Raw genomic sequence first — 20,987 nt, forward strand, 5'->3', positions numbered from 1 at the left:
CTGTTTGTGGCCTTAGATTTTGTTTAAGGGCCAGGGGGGAGCTCACCTGAGGACTGTGGTGTGTGTGCCTTCAAAAAAACCCCTGCAATTCTGATCACTGAGAGATTGGGAGAGATTTTTTTTCTTGTTTTGGTATAAATTTATCTTATACTTTTTTATGAAAAAAGATTAATCTACAAGATTGTTTCTGTTTCATTATCAGCTTCCACCCTGACAATGAATAAAACTTAACCTGGCTTTCTAGGATACATGACATTTGCCTATACATGTCATAGACCAATTTCTACCCATTAATTAAAAAAAATAAATTAATTAGAAATATTTTGTATTAACATATATTAATTATAAATTATATGAAATTTCTATTATGTACATGCAAGTGATTTTGAAAAAGTTAAAATATTGAAAAAATAAAAATAAAGTGGCAATGGTGGAAAGACCTCCATCTGAGCCATAGCATTTAAGATGAATATATGCAAGTTTTTTTTTTCTGTTGATCAAAATGGTTGATGTAGCTTGACCTTAATTGCCATCCTAGATATATTATTTTGCAATTTATTGGATATATGCCATTGCAAAGTGGGTTTTTGCTCAGTCAATGCACCTCAAAATAGGAGGAAGTTCTGAGTTGGTTTTTCAAGTATTTGACCTTAATAACTTTAATACATAATGCTTCCACTATCATTCTCACACCAAAAAACAGTGTAACCTTTCATTATTAAAAATTAATAATTCATACAAAAATATCAAGGAATAGGTGACAATAATAATAGAACTTTATCATTGCAAGCAATTTGCAACAGTAATAATAATTATTTACTTGTTGGCTGGTGTACCTTCCTGTCAATCAAAACTAGTTTAATTGCTACATTTGATCAATTTGTTGAGTCCATGCAATAAGATGCCCCTGCCCGCAAAGCAGGCCATTTAATTAACTTAATGGTGACCATCATAATCAGCTTCCTTTTCATATGTTGTCTCTCACATCATTTTCCCATGGTAGCAACTATGATCAATGCAAACTCTTAAGCATATGGTAGAACAACATCTACTACGGAGATGTCTCCAAAAAAAAAAAAATTCACCTTCTTTTGCGACATTAATAACCGCTTCGAGATATGTACAAGCAGATGTAAAAAATATGGATTGATTTGGGATTTGTGCGAAGCGCGATCGAATAGTTGATATTGCGAAAGAAGATCAATTATTATTTCACTAGAAAGATACAACCCGAACCATCTACTAGTGACTATAATTATAATCCCCTTAGGCATATGATATAATGGGAAGTAGAGTCTAGGCACCAACTCAGGATGGTAACCTCAGCCTTTGCTACAAATTATAGCAATCCCAGGAAACAGGTGAGGGCCATTTAAGGCCAGACATGCTTGGGGGCCACCGTGGGCCACAAACATTTTTCTAGGGTTTTCTCGTGGGCCGTGGGCCCTACAAGAGGGAATGCCGAATGAGCCGGCGGCGGGTACAAATGCTCCTCGACTGGAAAAGTACCGTCTGCCGGCTACCTCTCTACTTTAAACTCGTCCCCTAGTTCAAGATAAAAGGAGAACATATCTCCTTTGGCCCCACTACTTTCGCTTTTAACTGTTCACATCTAGGCAATGAAAGGTTCTCTCTACAGGCAGGATGCAATCTGGGCTAAATGATGGTCCACTAAATGTAGCTTCAGTTTTAAACTGGTTGAGCCAGGTTAACATTAGAATTTATTCTTCCTTTTTTTGACATATTAGGTTGACTTCAAATATATGGTTTCATCTAGGGTTCGATTCCGGGCAATGTGGATGCTTGCTTTGCCCTCTAATTAATAAAGCCTTTTTTTTTTCAGTAATCTCTCTTGGCCGAAAAAGAAAATTGAGAAGAAAAAATAGCTAAATTAACCCGACTCGACCTTGGTTGTAATTAAACCATGCAGGATAGTTCTTGAAGAAGATATAGTGCTAATCTTCAATGTGATGACACATGGTATCCAGTATTAGGGATTAAATGAGCTACCATTCCATTACTACATGAGTCTTGGCTGTATTAATCTGTTAAAGTTTGCTTCAAAAAGGTGTTAGCAGCAAGCTGAACCCATTTCACTTGCAATTACTGTTAAACAATTTAACGTGGGACGTAATTTTTCATGCCTTACGTTTCACCATTTATGAGGTCCAAATAAAAACAATTATGTGTTGAAAACTCGAGCCTTGGATGCATTATGCAGCAGGATTTAAGAGTGATTTAATTCCACCTTTTTCACCAAAAGGACTTGGCTTCTATGCAGCAGAAAATTCTGCTGCAAGGCCAAGTCTGATGCATGGATCTAAAGTTTGACATTGGAAGTATGATGTAGATAAGACTGCCTGCGTGTGCATTGGTAAACAGTGAACAGACCAAATAAAATTTCATAGTCTGTCATGTATTGCACCCATTTATGCAACAGAAGCAAAAAAAAATTCTTTCTTTTTTTCCTTTTTTTTTTTTTTTAGCTACAACGGCGATTCACACTACTCTATTATGAATATATCCAAAAAAAAATCAGAAAATAACTGATTTGGCGAGGCGCTCAGCAACTATGCCTCACCGATCCAGAGCACCCTACCTAAGTGATCTATCACAAAAAAAGCCATCCAGTCCGCAGCACCATCACCTTCATGTAGATGTGTGTCACCCCAAAAGCGACGCATGCTCTCGCTAAGCTCTAGATGTCCCAAAGCAGAGATGGAGCCGAACCTCCATCACACACCTCTGATTCAATCAACCACTGTAGCCGAATCATCCTCCAGCTAAAATGGCGTCAGCTCTCAGTACACACTGAGCATGGCTGAGGCCGGCCTAAGTAATCCTCAACTCCGCTCCAGAAACTGTGATGTCAAAGATCAGGCTCCCACCTAAATTTCTTCCATTCAATGTACTTAAATGCTGTATTGCTAAAGTAGGATGTGCATGAGAAGGTTCAAAGCTCATCGTAATTACAAAAGGAGGCCGTTCATGGCAGGACTTCCATGTTTTTAAATTGGTGAATCCCAAGAACAATTATTGACTTAAGGGACCATTTGATGTGAGGCAGGGTGGCTTTTCACATTCCACATTTTGCATAGGAGCTGTTGCTGGAATTTGGACCCGGGGCGACCACTGGGCCGAAAAGAAGGAGCTCCGGCAAATGTTGCTGGAAATTGGACTCGGGAGCGGCCGCGAACCGAGGAGGAGGAGCTCCGGCGAACACTGGCGGGCGGCGATCCGTCGGCGAGCGGCGTCCTCCGTGGGGGCCTACAAAAAAGCCGGTGGCTGGGATTTTCGACGCCGGCCCTCCAATGCCTAAGTCAGAGGGGGGCTTAATTTTGGAGAAGAAGAGGGACTGTATATAGAAGTCCCAAGCCCTCCCTTGGAAGGAAGAAGCCCTCTTTTTTATAGGGAGAGTGGTAGGGTTACCTGTGATGTGACTGGGCGAATTAATGGGTTACCGTCACGATTGGACGTGGGCGTGTGAAGTAATGAGTTGCCGTGGATGGCCCGTTTCCATCATGGGAGGAGATGGCGCGTAGCCAGAGCTTGCTTGTGGCGCGCAGTGCAGTACATTTTTAGGAATGGTGAGGCGTTGACAGTTGTAGCAGGGTATGGTCCCTGATTGATATGTCATGGCGTGGCCGGCGAGTAAAGCATGGTGCGGTGAGGCTGCTGCTGGGCATGGCCGCAGCATATAGACGACGAGGTCGGCCTTCTGAGGTCAGCTCGGCCTTCTGTGCTCGGCCTTCTGAGCTCGGCAGCCTTCTGTGCTCGGCAGCCTTCTGGTCTCTGCCTTCTGTGCTCGGCCTTCTGAGCTCGGCAGCCTTTTGAGCTCGGCAGCCTTCTGTGCTCGGCCTTCTGAGCTCGACAGCCTTTTGGTCTCGGTCTTCGGAGCTCGGCAGCCTTCTGAGCTCGGCAGCCTTCTGGTCTCGGCAGCTTTCTGAGCTCGGCCTGCATGAGCTCGGCCTTGCTGTCGGATTTGGGTGCTTTAATTTGTGGGTGGTCCATTTTTTCCCCCAACAGGAACACTGATAAAGAACTAAGGAACATATATGGTCATGGCTCCTCGCATGAAGAGGCAAGTGATGACACTCGATATGATGTGCCAAGCAGATCGCCCTTGCAGATTTTGTTCTACGCCATCTTGTTTTGTTGCTTTAGTATTGTGTTATTGTTTGCTTGTCTGGTTGAGTACATCAGATTTGAATTAGCCATACTTAAGATCTAGGTTCAACTTTTCACAACTACTAAAGCTTCAAACTTAGAGCAGGCTACTTCAAGAATAACTGAAGAGTGTTTAAGAATTTGAAGAATGCACTGAATTGATCTTAGTCTTACAAATATAAAAGGTGATGAGGTTCTTTATTTTAGAGACATCATTCTATCTGTTCTGAAAGACTATGTTTTCAGGTCAATGTTGTCTAAGCCCTTGACAACATATTTAATGCAATGCATTTTCCTTAGTTAGGTTTTATCATATATCGTAATATTAATCTAAGAGTTTGTCATTTGGATCACTCTGTTAGAAGGAAATGGAAGATTTTCTTGAAAACAAAGAAGACTGAAATGGAAGAGTAGTTGTTACATAATTTGATAAATCTATGCAATTAAAGAGGGAAGAGGATCAAATGCTTTGGCTGCCTTATTTTCGAAGAATCTGGACTAATTCAAGAGCTTAATCCTTTCTTATCCGGACATACTTAATCAGATATTGTGCTTTATTTACTTTTTGGGTCCATGATTCATATTAATCCAATCCTGTCATTTCAACTCTTAGAACCTTTCTTCACCTAATAAATCATTATTTGCTGTTATTTTTGTATCTAAATTTGGATGCATTCATACTTCATTTTTTTTGGGTTCCTCTTTGTTCCCTCGTTGAGACCCATCTACCAGAAAGCCAAGACATTACCACCTGTTCACCATGCAGATACCATCCATGCAGGAAGCTTTGTCAACTGCTTCATCCTCTCCTGCTCCCACTTCTCTTGGCCATGGATTTTCCCCAAGCTGCAGAAAAAAAAAATGTTGAAGATGGGATGGTCTTTATGTGACATCTCTAGGCTTTAAGACTTTTGAGTCCATGCTCTAGATACCTACTGTTGCTAGTCTGCAATCTAAACAGAGCATAGGTATGGTTACTGGGAACATCTTAGGAATCGGTGAGATGGGTAAAATACTCAACTCTCTCCCTCCCTCCCTCTCTTTATCTCTAATGGTCTTAGTGTTTAGTGTATTATGGAGATGTATTCCTCATACTTCTGGATTGGATTGAATCAAAGCATCTCCTGTTTTGCTTTTGCATTAGTTAATCTCCCTTTTCAGCTCAAGTATATTATGAGGATGTATTTCTCAGAATTTCAGATTAGATTTGTAGTACAAGAATCTTCTGGTTTGCTTTTGCTTCATCAGTTGATCTCCTCTATTTAGCTCAAGTGATTCTCCATGATTGCTTCCCTTGGTACATTTGCTAACAGTGATGAATCATAACGAATAAAAGAAGGGAAAGGAAACAGAGTTGGTTTTGATGTCCAGGTTTTAAGAAATGAAGATCACCCTCTTCAGTACCATGCATTATAGGCCTGGCTGGTACCCAATGGGGCAGGCTTCCCCTCATTCAGCTCTACTTCTTTCTGCACACAAGACACTGCAACTTTAATCCTTGCTTTTTAAAGTATTCATAAAGGAAGGACTGTAAGCCCTCGAGCTTGTTATCGAATGCAGGTTAATAGGACCGCCCCATTTATTCCTAGCATGAACTGGAGTATAGTTGATCAAGGGCATCCCATTCATTATCCACAACCTAATCTAAATTTCTGAAAGGAGTAAACAGCACTAAAGAAATTCAGTGATGAGAAGGTGAATTTTTGTCAACTGATGGATAAATAAGCAGCTGAATAATCCAAACTTGCTTTAATGATCCAAAAAAGAATATATAGAGCAAAGTAACAGAGTTGAAGACCGTGTATAATAACTAACAATTTTTGTTCCGCTTTTTACAAGCCAACAATAGAAGTTTAAATGTTGTTAAGGGATAACCCTTTGACTTTGCATTAAGAATGAAGTATATACTTCCTCTTCATGGATGTACGGGAAGTACATATGAAGCTAGAGAATACTTATTTTGAAGAGACTGTAAGTCTTTAAGCATCTGATTTAGAGCTTGAGAACAGAGGTTAAGAGCATCTGCAGCAAGCAAAGAGTAGCTCTTTCGCAGTCCATGTCACTTGGGCCAGATCTTGCAGCAAGTTAATTGTTTCTTTATCCAAAGGAAAAATCTTCGAGAGGCATTCTGTTAAGGAGTCCCGAACATATAAATAGCGAATAAGGACATGATATGCATGGAGTAGTGTGTCTAAATCAATGATCGAGAAAAACAACGAAATGCTGGGAAATAATTATGAATAATCTATTTTTAATAAGTAACTAGAGATTTCAAAACATGCTGTTGAAAATTTATGAAAAGACATTCAATTGGACAACATGCATTCTATATAAGTAAGACAAAAGGTTCAAAAGATCATAATCTGTCACAAGTCCTCAACACATGAAAGAAAGTAAATTACTAGCATACATTTCTTTCGCCTTACAATCCTTTAGTGGATAATCATGCACGGGACAAAATATGAGGTAACATAACACTAATCCAACCATCATATGATTGGTGCAACTGTGGCTAATGTTTCTCAACGAAGTGGTTACAGAGAAAAAATGTTGCATAGAATGGTGAAGTTTCTTTTTCTTTTTTTTGAATGAAAAGGATACGGTGTGATTCAATTCCCAAGTCATAAGAAAGTGAATATCAAGTTATCAACACAACAAAATAAGAGGCAGTGTTCATACGTTGAGGCATATCATAAGGGATATACCAACAAGAGGATTGCTCGTCAAACTAAAGTAAAAAAATGGGATTCCTTCTCTCATAACAGACATGGATTAATCCACTTCTGGAAGGGGATCTAGCATGACTACCATTACGCAAGCATGAGAGATAATTGGGAATTGCAGAAAGGCATTAACATGATAGGCAGTTGATTTCCAGCACATTTGATGTGAGCCTATGTCAATGGAATTTTACTCGAAGTGTAAAATGGATAGTATCAGCAATTGCATAACAACTAAGCGTTAGCATGCAACCTATAAGTTTTCATCCCTCTTATGAATTTATAATGGCTAGCCTACAATAGGTTAAATGAGAGTCCATCTGTGCATTTTCTTTTCAGTGTCATATCTTACTTGTGACCTTTATGATCGCCATAAGAATGCACTTTTCCCCCATTTTTCCATCTTGTATCTTTGATTTCAACATTGTATATGCAGACATATTATCCAGACTTCATGATCGTGTTTTTTCTGACTTTTTTTTAAAGGAAAAACTGACTTTAGCATTGGAAATGCATGCAAGAATTAATTTTAGCATCCAGATGCTAAACTTGGATGAAGATCTGCTGTGGTGGGTGCTCTGAAGTGCCAAAAACCAACCAAGTTGTCAGTGTCTACTTTGTTGAATATAAATATTAAACAGTGCCCTTTTATATCATTGAAGAAATAGGGATAAAAAAGGAAAGAAAAGAAAGCTTCGGAAAAAAAATCAAAAAGAAAAAAAAAAGAAAGCTATTAAGATGGCATTACCTGGATGTCTAACAAAATTAAGCAGCGATAGTGAAGCTAAGACCCTCTCTTCCAATGCTCTATCATAGCTCAAGCTCTCAAGCAACCGAGGCGCAAGAATAGAGCATGCCAAAGGCTGAAGACTATTAGCACTATGCAAGGAGGAAAGTGAGCTGCTGATCCATGCAACTGTAACAAGGCAAGATCTGGACAAACTTGGGATCCCATCAGCTATGCAATTTGATAGGGCAACCAAGAACCTCTTTTTACCACTAGTTAGCAAGACCATGGCCAACTTCCTTAGCCACTCTTCAGTTGTTTTTTCTTCTTCATCCTGATGATTATTACTCAATCAGGTCAGTACAAAAGATGTGTCCATACGATATAAGCTCTTGAGAATTAGTCTACACAGTAGAATGTAACAATGAAATGTAATTATAGTAGGAAGCATAACTTAGAATAACAACACATTTGAATATGGGTTCCCAAGATGAAAAAAGAAGATGAACAGCCACCCATGCTCCCACAGGTAGACAGACCTAATTAATTGAAGTGTCATGATTACGACTGGGTAACAGTAAATCTTAGGGAACGCTAAATGCAAATGGTCATGTTGGTCTTATGTGTAAAATCCAAACCTTGGATGAACATAAGCATACCATTCGCCAAAGCAATAGAAGACTATAGTTGGAAATTAATAAAGCATGATTAATATCTATACAAGAATTCAGTTAAAGTGGTCAAGCTCAGGTTCATATAAAAAAGCTAAGCATATGTAGGAGTAATATATTGAAAATATCCCATGTGCATATTTAAATTATGCATTATTTTAATTTGAATTTTGAAGACTAAATATACAAATTATACACAAGTGTGAACAAATTTGAGCAAGCATATCTCTACTTTGTTATAGCGAAAGGCATAGTGAACAGTTTCATTCAAAAGCACACTGAAATGATCACAGCATCTAACAAATGAACTAAAAGAAATACATAGTCTTCTTAAACTGTTTATATGCTCCTAATTTATATGTTTTCAGTTCACACAGCACTGATGCGTAGAGATAAATATTAATGAACCTGATCAATTTAATGCCATTTCCTAACTGAGAAGCCGGAGTCCTTACTAGTGGAAAAAATTATTATCTGCTAAGGATGTTTCCATACGAATACTATGTGAAAAAGAAAAGAAAATTACATTTCATGTCTATAAATTATAGTTTACAACAAAACCAGGTATTATCCACATCTAGTTATTGGACACATTCCCCTCATTTTCTGTTTGTCAGTTCATCTATTCATTCTCCATAACTCTTTTAATTTAAAAACATTAACTTACTTAACAAGAGTTTTCATGTAATGTCTGTTAGAATGTTCTTTCTAATTCTGGTTCATCTATTTACCTCACTACCATAGTTCCATGCTTTCTAGACCCTTTAGACAAAATTATTAGCAAGGAGTTCTCTGACTATTCGCACCCTGCTACAATTTTTTTGTCTTTTTGGAAGAAGTAGTGTTAAATGATGAACCAGTTAATGACGTTCCAAGTACATGAAGAATATGTAAGGCAAGACAAGAACGTCCGTTGCATAACTCAAACCTACAAACAGATAAGATCAAGTACTGGGTTTTAAATGCACATATAACATCTAGTAGATGTCATTTTCTGAAAGCATATAGGCATACCACTTTTGCATTTTCAACTGCAGGTATCACTTTGCTTGTGAACGAATCTGAAGGGCCATCATCTAACCCTGCTCCCTTAAGTAACCATGTCTCTGCAATGGTCTCTCCCAGACATGAAAACCTGCCACCCAAAAGCAAAAGAGCTCTACTACACTGTTCTTGGACTTCCTTCCGATGTAAATTCCATTCCAAGGCTGCTACTATAGTTTCAATTCCCTCTTCTCTATAGATGCTGTACTGCAAAGGATCTCCCTGCAATATAACTGCCATATGGGGATTGTACGTAGATATAGTGACACCCTAAAAATAATTACACATACTCTGATGAAAAGAATGGTTTCAACATGGTACCAGAAGGTCGAGGAGTAATAAAATAGCTGCGGCCAGTGGACGCTGCTCAAGTGGAGCTTGTTGGAGATATACCAACAGGACATGCATTGTGTTCAAGCAACCACCATTTTTTAGCTCCTTTAGAAACCTGATTATCTGAGTTGTTCTGTTCCATGAGAAAATGTTTCAACTTAATTGAATTTTTCAGAAAAATGCGAATTCAGTATATTTTCTTGTAAACTAGATATCGAGTTGCGACACCAACACTCACCATGCATTTGAGCTGAAAATTTAGGAAAACTAGACCATACACTAATCAAAACATTTGTTTCACTAATAATCTCTAATACATGATAATTTATTAGGAAACCACTTTGCTTCCCAATCAATAATGACTAATCTCTAGTATGAATTGCAGAAATCTATATATTAATCCAGATCAATAGTTAGCTAGCTGGAAAACTAAAGACGCGCATTAGCGCAACCAAAAGCATAAACATTCCAAATTCGATGGACAAAAAGAGGCTCACTTATGGCATATTTTACATATTTAATTAGAACCACTGGTTTGTTCACTATTCATGGCACGGTTCATGTTACAGTGGGGTGCCCAACAGAGAGATGAAAATGTCTTTGAGAGCCTTAACTGGTCTAAAATTCAAAGGAAATCTGTGGCTGATTACAGCTAGATTAGTTAAGTTTTAGGTACTCTTCTTTTTGGAGAAGTAAAAGGACTCCACTTATTATTACTAAGGAGGCAAGGCAGCCTTTCTAAAAGGGCTATAGTCAACCAAATAATGGATGTATACAGCTTACTAATAGAAGAAAAAAATAAGTTTCTTCTGGCCAGGTCGGATCCCCATTTCTCCTTTTCATGTCTTTCTTCTCCCCTCTGTCTTTCCCACCCACTTCTCCCTCTTCTCTATAATAGAAATTTAATCAATCAAGGGTAGAATTGTAGTTAAAGGTTATACTCAAACTATCATGCTGATAACGATGAAACTCCTTTGCAACTGATGAGCCAATGCTGATTGCTGCGCCGATTGTGCCATGCCATGTCATGCAGAAACAAAGAAAAGCTTTAAGTAAAATGAATTGGTACCAAGAGGTATCAAGTCATGCTCGCCATGCCTATATTTTACAGGCTCGCACAGGTTGATATCTTGTGATACACGGGGTATCATGGCCACATGCACACTCAGTGCCACCACCCAGTCAGCACACATTGCATGTCAGCACTTAAATCCTTGCACTCTTCTGATGACTAAATTTTGGTCAGAGCAACAGATCATCTAAGGTCAGAATATTGTTTCTTAAACAGTGACATCGGTTTGGCCATTGACCTTTCTAGGCCATTAATATGGCACTCAATTAGACCACAAGAACTACTCCATGAAATGTTGTCTGGGAATCTCTCTTCACTTTCCTGTATTTTCCTCCTCTTTTTTCTTCATGCGACTTCTTTCACTAAATGAATAATTGAATACATAAGCAAAGATGAACAAAAAGCAATAAATCTACTGCATGATTCACTCCTCTTCCCCAAAAGCTGTAATGCCTTAATATTTGGAAAAATTGTTGAATGAATATATCTTTAAGTTTAGAAAGAAACCAGAGTGTTTTGTTAAGTAACTTCATGCAACTGTTCAATCTGGAAGAAACATCAAGAAAAGCAGTAAGTATCATTCAATAAATGTGCTACGATGCATTTGTAGATTTGTTCTGTTGTAGAATACATTGACAGAAAAGGGAGCATGTGTTAGAGAAATGATGTAAATGAAATGTACCTGTTAAGACAGACCAGCTCACTCAGCAGAAAAAGGGCACTGCCTTTGGACTTTAACTGGTTCCCTAGGAGGAGTTGAATAATAGATGCCTTTTTTATATTACCAGCCAAATAATCTCTGCATTTCCCATCTGCTTGAACACATGTGACTAAGAGTGAAGCACATCTCTTTCTCTCATTAGCATCTCCCATTTCTAGTTTTCTAATCAGCAGGTCCAACCCACCAAGGGCAACCATCTGTTTCGCATTCTCAACATTTCGGTCCACATCAAAACCCATAAGAAGCTGATCTAGAAAGTATAAAGCAGCTGATTTAGGGCTGCCTCGCACAGTAAACAAAGTCTGTAACTGATCCCCATTATCCAAAACATGCATGACTAATGGTATCCAATCCAGCGATAGCATCTGTTTTGCCTTTGGTTTTAGTAGACGAAGCACAACTGCTGCCTTCAAAAAAAGATTATTACTTCTCAACAGTCTCAGGAAAATTTCAAGCTGTGGATCTGCATTCAGTACAACCTGTCTGTTTACCTCATTCCTTGAGATCAACTCTGCTAAGAGGGAGATTGCAAGCTCTAATACCTTATCATCTTTAGATGTGAAAGTTACTTCTAGAAGCCCCTCAATCATGGAAGATGAGGACAGTGCAGTCTCCAGAATCGGGTCTCCATGTGAGTCCAACCAGGCTTTGGCAACCAAATGAACTGCAGCCTCACATTCACTAAGGCTGCCTGAGTCAGAAATTAGAGTAATGGCTTGGCCAACATTTAGTGGAGGTATATTGCTGACTGATTCTCTGGCAATTGCAACTGGGTCTTTCTTAGAAACTTGTGCATGATGGATTGCATCTTTACATGGTTCACTGTGACATGAGAATAACCGGAAAGAGTACAGTTTGCATGGTACTGGTGCTGGTCCAGGAACTTGGTGTGCTTCCACAGGGTCAGATTCCTTTTGGCGAACCCCCATGTCACTCTGTCTACTCAGAAAACAAGTAAAACCTGAGAAATACTGAACTTCTTGCAATTTCAGAAGAAGAGTATCTCCCTTATGATTTAAATGAAAGTGTTATTGTCTTTAACAAATTAGAGACACGATTAGGATATCAAAAGCTTACTATATACACAAAAGATAAATTCATAATGTCTTTGTACAACAGAAATATATGTACAATTCATATAATATCAAATGCTGTTAAAGTGTAGAGGTTTTTTGAGTAAATAAACCACATCAGCATGATAAATATATAAGAATACACTAACAATGTTGAGTTAATAATATTAAAGATGGGCATGCGTGAGAGCACATGCTGTTCTATGGATAGGTAAGATTGAATTTATTATGCTTCTTCCGTCATCATCGTGGATTTGCTGTTCTTATAAGATGCAAATGTTTTTTAATCGTTAAAAAGAAATATAAAATCTACCTCATAACATTAAGAGTGCATAAATCACTCAAAAAAAGATTGAGAATATATGGTATTTCACATGCCCAACAAATACAATCCATTCGCTGGTGTTATATAATAGAGACAAGAACATGGAAATAAAAATTAACATGTTTGTGACTACCGAGAATGAACTAGAGAACTGACCGAGAGATGCTATGGGTATATGTATTGGAGACTCAAGGATGCCTAAGTAAGGAGATTGACAAAGATTTGTGTTTAAGGGAATAATTACGTTAGTTGGAGATATGAGGTTACATGGATAGAAGTTGCATCCAAAGAGTCAGGATAAGGCTTGGTAGTTATGGCTATTTTCACAAACTCAAGTTCATAAAATTTAAAGCAAATATAAAGAATATTGATGCTCTATTGTTAACAAACACCTGTATATAATGATCTTAATTACCAAAACATGAACCAGAGAACGCAAAACCCAACAAAACACAGAAAAGCAGATACTCACTTCACATGCACACAAGCAAGGAGAAGATATCAACAAGACTCATCAAGATTGGTCTTTCTATGCTTGCTAACAGGAGTTCGGATATATTCTTAAAATGAGTTTTATATGTGAAAGAATGTTTCAACTATCCCATATAGGAAAATTTTCTTTGAGATTCCCTGGGGCCAAACAGCTCTGTCTAGGACAATTATATAACATTTATGTAGGAAGCAATCAAGGACACAAGTTTGTCGTTTTTATTAATGCTCACAACCAATCTTATTAGATATGTGCTCCGGTAGATTCCACTTTAAGAGACATCAAACATAAAGAGTTTAACCATGTCTATGAAATTCTACTTGCGAAAAAGGAAAAGAAATAAATAAAGGTTAATCGACTCACATGAACAGTGTTCTCCAGCTTGCAGCTGCCTTCTTCAGCATCCAACTCACGCTCCACAGCTAAATCCATATCATCAATTAACAAACCATCACCAATATCCTCCTGTTCCAGGGATGTACCGAAAACTGCTTGATACCTTCAATGGTTTAGATCAAAACAAACAGAACCATATCAGAATCCACACGGACAAGTATAGTAAAATCTCAAACAAGCATAACATCAAGAAAGATGAAGGCAGGCTTTACATACAGGTTTCTATTGATTGAACTCCGTGACAAGGACACTGATCTCTTCCCCCACGCCTCAAGATAGCTGGCCCTCAACGGCAGCGACACAGAAGGGACAGGCGGAGCCTTTCCGCCAACCTTGAGCCACTCCTTATAGTATAGAGCAAACTGAGCAGTGCCCCCATCCATCTGATCATTATAAGCTCTATTCAATCCCTTCATCCTCTGGTCCCTGTCCTCAACCTCCCACCCGGCGACGAGCTCCGCCTCCTTGCTGTACCACACCTTGAGATGCAGCAAATGCGGCAGAAAGAAATGGTCCCAGAGATCAGGTAAAAGATTCTTCCTTGCGAGGAATGGCGCATCGACGAACACCTGGAGGAGGTGCCTGGCCGAGACCCAGTCATTCCTCTCGATCTTGTACACCATTGCAAGGTAGAGCTGGGCACAGCCTGAAAGGTGGGAGTTGGGCACGCCGCAGGTGGAGCCGCCGCTCCTCGACTTGGGGGAGCTCAGGGAGGCCACAATGCTCAACAGCCTGATGGAATTCCTTAAAGATCGGATCTTGGAGTCCCTGGTGGCACCATTAGGGCCCTCCTCGGCGAGCCGCTCGATGCTCTCGATCCCGAGCTCGAGGTTGGCGAGCACGGCGTGCGCGGCGGCACCTTTCCTCGCCGCGAGGCAGGCGTTGCACTTCTCCCGGATCCGCCGCCGGAACCCGCCATCCTTCAGAAACCGGCCAGCGTAGCCGGAGAGGATAGAGACAACGGCCCGGACGGCGGCCTCGTCAATGCCGGCCTCCTCCTCGTGGTCGTTCGGAAGCAAGGATTGGGGAATGGAGTCATGGGAGTTGGGGCTGGTTCTGTTGGAATGGAAGCTGGAAGAGCCATCGGGGCGGAAGGGGTGATGGAAACTCCGGCGGTCGGCGCAGATGGAGGCCGTGGCGGGCGGGCGGCGGAAGCCGTCCTCGGCGAGGAGGTCGCGGAGAGAAGAAGGCATCGGAGGAGAAGGGCGGGGTTTGGATGGGAATGGGAGGGGAGAAAAGATGGGAGTTTGGAAGCATTTCAGGGTAAAGGGAAGGGAAGGGAACAAAGAGAGGAAGATGGGGACAAAGAAGAGCCGCTGTTTTAAGCGACAAGAGATGGTGAGCGTTCCTACGGCCTGCGTTTGGACCGGCTCCGTTCTCCTCTTCCTCTCTAAATTCTCTCTCTAGAATGGAGAACGGACATGGCATGGCATGGCATAGCATGATGAAGAACTGTGCGAGGACAAAGAAGTTGAAATATTCCTTCTCTGGGAAACAAATGACACGTGGTGGGGCCCATCATGTCATAGATTGGACTGTTCTGTTTTTTTTAAGAAAAACATTCCATGGAATCTAACCATGAAATTTTCTTTTTGTAGAATTTCATTCGGAAGGATTGTCGGGACGCCCATCAAAGCCTTCTGTCGATTAGAAAAAGACCAAAAAAAAAAAGACCGGGAAATTCCCAGCTTAATGAAAATGTTGTGCAAGTGTGATTCCCCCAAGGTATGCGTGTCACTTGAAATCGTTTTATTTTCATGTAAGTGTGTCTCCAACGGGAAACTATCCGTTGAAAAAATAATGATAGACAGTGTGACTCTATCGAGAAACTATCAGTTGAAAAAATAATGATGGAGAGTGTGACTCTAGCGAGAAACTATCGGTTGAAAAAAATATGCAGCTTGGTCTTTGGCACACCAAGAGCCAAATTTGGCTTGAATGAATCTCATGTCAAATATCAAATCTAAATTAGATAATCAGAAATTATATAATTTGAAGATCCATTAAATATTTAAAAAAATAAATAGCATATATATATATATTAACCATTCGATGTATAGGTTAGAATCTCCAAATTATATAATCAGTTTAGAGCTAGTACCTCACATCGAATGGATCGAATTATTGATATGGAATCTCTATTATTCCATATGGATCTAACCAAATAATATTATATATATATATATATATATATATATATATATATATATATATATATATCCAGCTTAACCATGGTCTAACTATTATTAAATTATTAGTTTTTGAAATCAAAAATGATCTTTTTATGTCTTTTTATCATTGTTTTTACATCAAAATTATCATGTCTTTTATTTTATAAATTATGTTAATTAACCTACTTGCTTTTTTTCTTGCATTAACTATCACATGAGTGCTCTCTCACCTTTTCCAAATAAGATTAGATCCCCCCTTCTCTCAGTCTGTTAATTACCCTTCTCTTTTTGCCCTCCCTAATTAGATCAAATTAGGTTTTAAAATAAATAAGATTCTCAAACAAATTGAACTCATCTCTGATTCAACTTAAAACATATCCAGCCCCCTAATTCTCTTCTCGCATCCTTTAAACAACCTGATTGGTAGTAATCTAAAAATTGACTTGAATTTGACTGCTAGGTGGCTAAATACTTAGGGCTCAGGAGCTCAAAGAAAACAAGCTGACATTTAAAGATCAAGTACATAAGAGTATTTATCAGGTTCTAAGAGTGGCTGAAGGTAAGTGGAAACAGAAAAGAGATGTAACTTCTCATTAGGTTATGAACCTCGAGAATCACATGAGTTTGCACTTAAAATTCAAAAACCAACAAAAATGTATGTTGTTTTGACCATTGATAAACTTAGAGCAAGCTAGTCTAGTAACATTTTGCATTTGTTTTGATTTTTGCATGCAGAATAAAATATGTTTTATGCCCATAACTCTGAAAGGTATACATACAAATAAAATTGCACTTCTTATAAAATATAATATCATAAGAATTTGCTCATATGCCCTGCTTTCACAGTCTGTACTCTTATAACTTCAACAAAATTATAGGATAACCAACAAGAGGACACTTCCCATCCTGTTTAGAGTTCAAGCCACAAAACTGATGGCATTAACTAAAATATCATGCAGGGTTACCATAACAAACCAAAGAGAGAGGAGACCTTGAGGCCCCCTCACCACATGACAGTGGTCCCCTGACCCCCAAGTTTGCTCCATTATTAATTCAAGTAACAAACAAACATTCTCATGCATGGATGAAGTCCCAACTTGCGCTGTCAGAAACTTGCTTGGAAAACCACAAAGGGAAGCTAATTTATACTTGCCACTCTTCTACCTTTTACGTGGACTTCATTAGCAACTAGCCTTCAAGGCCTGCATGATTTCTGTCGTGGAATCTTGTAGAGGTTCTCAATGTTTTCCTTTGTCTTCTAGTGTACCCGTGACAGCTCGCAGTCTTATCCGTAAACGCTATTATTGCGCATCTACGGCATGACTTGGCTCACTTCTCTCATAAAAAAAGATTTACAGCCTCATAAGTCATAGGCTATTTGAAGTAACAGTCATTTTTCAGAATTTCTCCATGAACTTTTATAGATGCCTACAAGATTGATTGATTTAGAGGCCGTTTGGTTGCTCTCAGATTCAGTTTCATGCAATTCAATTATAAACTGCAATTCTTTTTTTTTTTGGGTCGTATGTAATTGAAAATTGCGAATACAATTACAACTATTCAGGTGAAAAAAAATATGAGAAGCGACAAGTTTGGATGAACCCATATGGCGTTATTGGAACTGCATATTTTATGAATTTCGAAGTGTAAAAACAGTGCATTGCATGTCTTCCCCCATTGCATCTTGTTATCTAGTATTGGTTTAATTTTGCTTTGCTTTATTATGCTTCATAGTTTTGCATATTTATATTTGTTTGGTTGCATGATTAAACTCTAGGCTAATGATTAAAGTAGCATGCCAATGCTTAAAGCTCATACCTTCAAATATAAAGTAGCATGCCAACTTGGTAGAGTGGTTCATACCTTCAAGCTCATCTTCATTGGTTGAAGAGCCTAGAGGAATGACTTATACTCATGAAAATGTAGCCTTCAGACACAAGTTAAGCCCTACACCTTGTGATAAAGTGACCTCTGACACATTGATCAAGCTTTACATTTTATACTAAGATGGCCATTCCTCTGAAGCACCAATCAAGCTCTAGACATTGAGTGGTGCTATCAGGTCTTTGATCTTGAATCCAAAGCTCTCTGTCATTGTCACAGCATTTTCATCATTACATGGAGAAAAGACAGTAGCAACTTAGAAGTTTATGCATCTTCGCCACCTCCTCAAGCAGCAAGCTCAATGATGCCTTGAGGTGTCTTCTTATTTTTTGGTAGATGTCTTATACAAAAAGTGGCATAATTTAGGCACCTTATGGTCCTTATCATGTGTCCTTGGATTTTTACTAAGTTCAAATACCCCTATTCAATATCAGTTGGATCTAGCTAGAACTTAGTCAAGACCTTAATTCTATCCATCCTCTGTCATCTATCCCCGAATACATGCTATGCATTTCTAACAGAGACTGCCTTTTTTTTTCCAATGATGAAAAAGAACACTATACAAACATACCTCATCTGCTGAGAAAAAAATCAACTAACTTATGGCTGACCATGGTAAGTTTTCAATTTATGAGATATTCATAATTACAGAATAATAGTAAATTATTAAAAGCTTCATGAAGCTATTATTTTCTATCCCATTTAGCCGTTACTCTACTGATGATGCTGTTATTTGGAACAACACCAACTCAAACATTTTGGTTGGAAATGCTTCCTCTATCGTTCTGCCTCGGCTTGTTGTGTTGAACCCAGCTAGATGGGAAATTATATGGAAGATCAGAGTACTGGCCAAGAACAAACTCTTTATATGGATATTCCATCTGTCTTTCTATTAACTCTCCATTCCGTAACCCAGTTTTGCACGACTCTTACAATCATTGTAGATCCTTTATTCCTGTGAAGTCCAAACGTATATAGAGAGAGGCCAACCAGGTTGCTGATTGGCTTTCCAAACAGGCTTTCTTTTGATCAAGAGTCCGGGATTTTGGACTGGTCCTTTCCCTCGAGGTACTTGTAACTGCTGACAATAGCTTGTGATGTAGGCTCTTTCCTTTCGAGCGGCACAAAAAACCAAAAAAAGGAGCAGCATATTGTTAAAAGCAATCCACTTTGGAATTCTATTGCTATGAGTTTATAATTACCACATTTATTCTGCATCTAATCTTCAGCTTGAAGCTCATCTTCTTCTACAGATGTAAGTCATGATTTTTTTTCACCATATTCATATTTAAGTTCCTCTCATATCATTGTATTTCTTGTTGGTTTTCTGGTTTACTCAAATTCATTTCAATTAACAAACTTTATTTATCCACTGTGTCATCCAAGCTACATGAGTCACATTGAGAATCAATTATAAGCCAATCAAAAATTAAACTTTTCCACACTAAATCAACACAAAGACATCTCTTTTATGAGAAAATAAAGGAAAAGATCCCGAGGAGTGTGTGACATGCCGAGGGCGAGGGCGGTGAATGTTGAAAATAGTATATTGCCTACAAATTACTATATCCTTATTTTATAAAAGTATTATAAAGAAATATTTTATTAAAATAAAATTAAAAGATTGAAAAAAGCTTGACTAGATCGAGGCGTATAATATACACTGTCCTAAGAACATGGTTCGCCTCTTATGTGCAGGTCTGCAGCGATCTCATCCCCAAGATACAACAACTCGGCTCGGTTTGATTTTTTTCTAACTAGCACGATCGTTGAGGAGGCTTGATCCGACCAACTCCTTCAATTGCTTAGATGAAAAGGAATACTTGAAAGAGATTTGGAGAAAGAGAAAAACAAAAAAGAAAGAAGAATTGTTTTATTTAAAGAGTAGAAAAGTAATGTGGATTGAGTTATCTAAAAATCTGAATCGAGAGCCTATTTTTAAACTCTTCTGAAAAAAGCATCTCAAAAAAAGATAAGAGTTTTAAAGCTTTTAAACATCTAAAATTTAGGACGTAAGCATGGTATATTTATTTTTATAAATATATTTTTTTTCAAGTTAAAACTCCAACAATGAAGAGGAGGGAGAGGGTGAGGAGAGAGGGATCTTGAGGGAGGGAGGGTGGGAGCTGGGTTGAGATATAACGCCTGAAGGCCTTTTAAAGAGGTCGCACTGTAAAATCGCGAGGCATGCATAGAACTCCAAGATGGCATCTCTCTGGAGCATTTCATTGAATAGGTTACGTGCTTTGTAATTCTACCATGTTTCGCATCCCAATCCGCCGTCTTCCTCTCTCTAGACTCTAGCCCGTCGTACATGAGGACCGCGGCGATGGGGGAGTTCGATGGTGCTACGCCCATCGCCTTCTCTCCATCCGCATGTTGCCCTCTCGGTGACTCCATCAAGTGCTAGCTCACCATCCTCGGCTGTCTCCAATGCCCCTGCCTCTGGCGGTGTCCACTCTAAGCTCTTCATCCGCCCCTATCTCCGGCCGCAACTGCTGGGGGGAGACACCCACCTTGTCTAGTTCCACTTTCTGTCCCTCCGCACCCTCTCCGTCCGAGAGAGCCTCCCCAGCCTCTCCGCTAATGGCTTACCTCGCCGACAACAGCCCTGTCGAGAGCTAGGAGCAGCGGCTCAATGGATTTAGGGGCCAAAGGCTAACTCACTAATAATAATAATAATAATAAATATATTTAGAAATTATTTGGAAGTCTCAATACATTTATAGCTAAGAGTTTTTGGGGCCTCAATGCTGCATTTATAGCTAATAGTTTTTTGGGGGCCTTAATGTATTGTATCCCGCTAACCATCGCCCCGGGGCAATAGTTAAGGAATATTAATTAGTCTCTAACTAATAACTACCTTCACTACATTTTTTTTCAAGAAATCAAATGTATTCATAGCTAAAGCTATCCCCTATCTATAAACAAACAAGTTAACATGTATTAAACAAAAGCTGAGTCTATGTATAGCTTTGAACTAACAACTAAAGTTGAGTCTTAGATATTGATCATACAGCCACAAAACATAGTAAGAAAAAGAATCCCGCTAACCATCGCCCCCGGGGCGATAGTTAAGGAATATTAATAGTCTCTAACTAATAACTACCTTCACTACATTTTTTCAAAGAAATCAAATGTATTCATGGCTAAAGCTATCCCCTATCTATAAACAAACAAGTTAACATGTATT

General features: G+C 38.9%; 1 protein-coding gene across 1 annotated transcript; it reads right to left on the bottom strand.

Annotated features, from left to right (window-relative positions):
* Window positions 1-5,884: 5,884 nt before the first annotated feature.
* LOC103723964 (putative E3 ubiquitin-protein ligase LIN-2) lies at window positions 5,885-15,156 on the bottom strand. The gene is made up of 7 exons (XM_008815065.5): window positions 13,956-15,156; window positions 13,707-13,842; window positions 11,417-12,390; window positions 9,651-9,795; window positions 9,300-9,551; window positions 7,636-7,948; window positions 5,885-6,295 (listed from the first exon to the last, which is right to left on the bottom strand). Exons 1-7 carry the CDS (start codon window positions 14,930-14,932, stop codon window positions 6,180-6,182), a joined length of 2,913 nt encoding a protein of 970 aa, XP_008813287.3. The 5' UTR covers window positions 14,933-15,156; the 3' UTR covers window positions 5,885-6,179.
* Window positions 15,157-20,987: the final 5,831 nt, after the last annotated feature.

The sequence above is a fragment of the Phoenix dactylifera genome, chromosome 12, assembly GCF_051530095.1.
Source record: "Phoenix dactylifera cultivar Ajwa chromosome 12, Ajwa_hap1_PhDact_Kaust_v1.1, whole genome shotgun sequence".
Taxonomy (NCBI): Eukaryota; Viridiplantae; Streptophyta; class Magnoliopsida; order Arecales; family Arecaceae; genus Phoenix; species Phoenix dactylifera.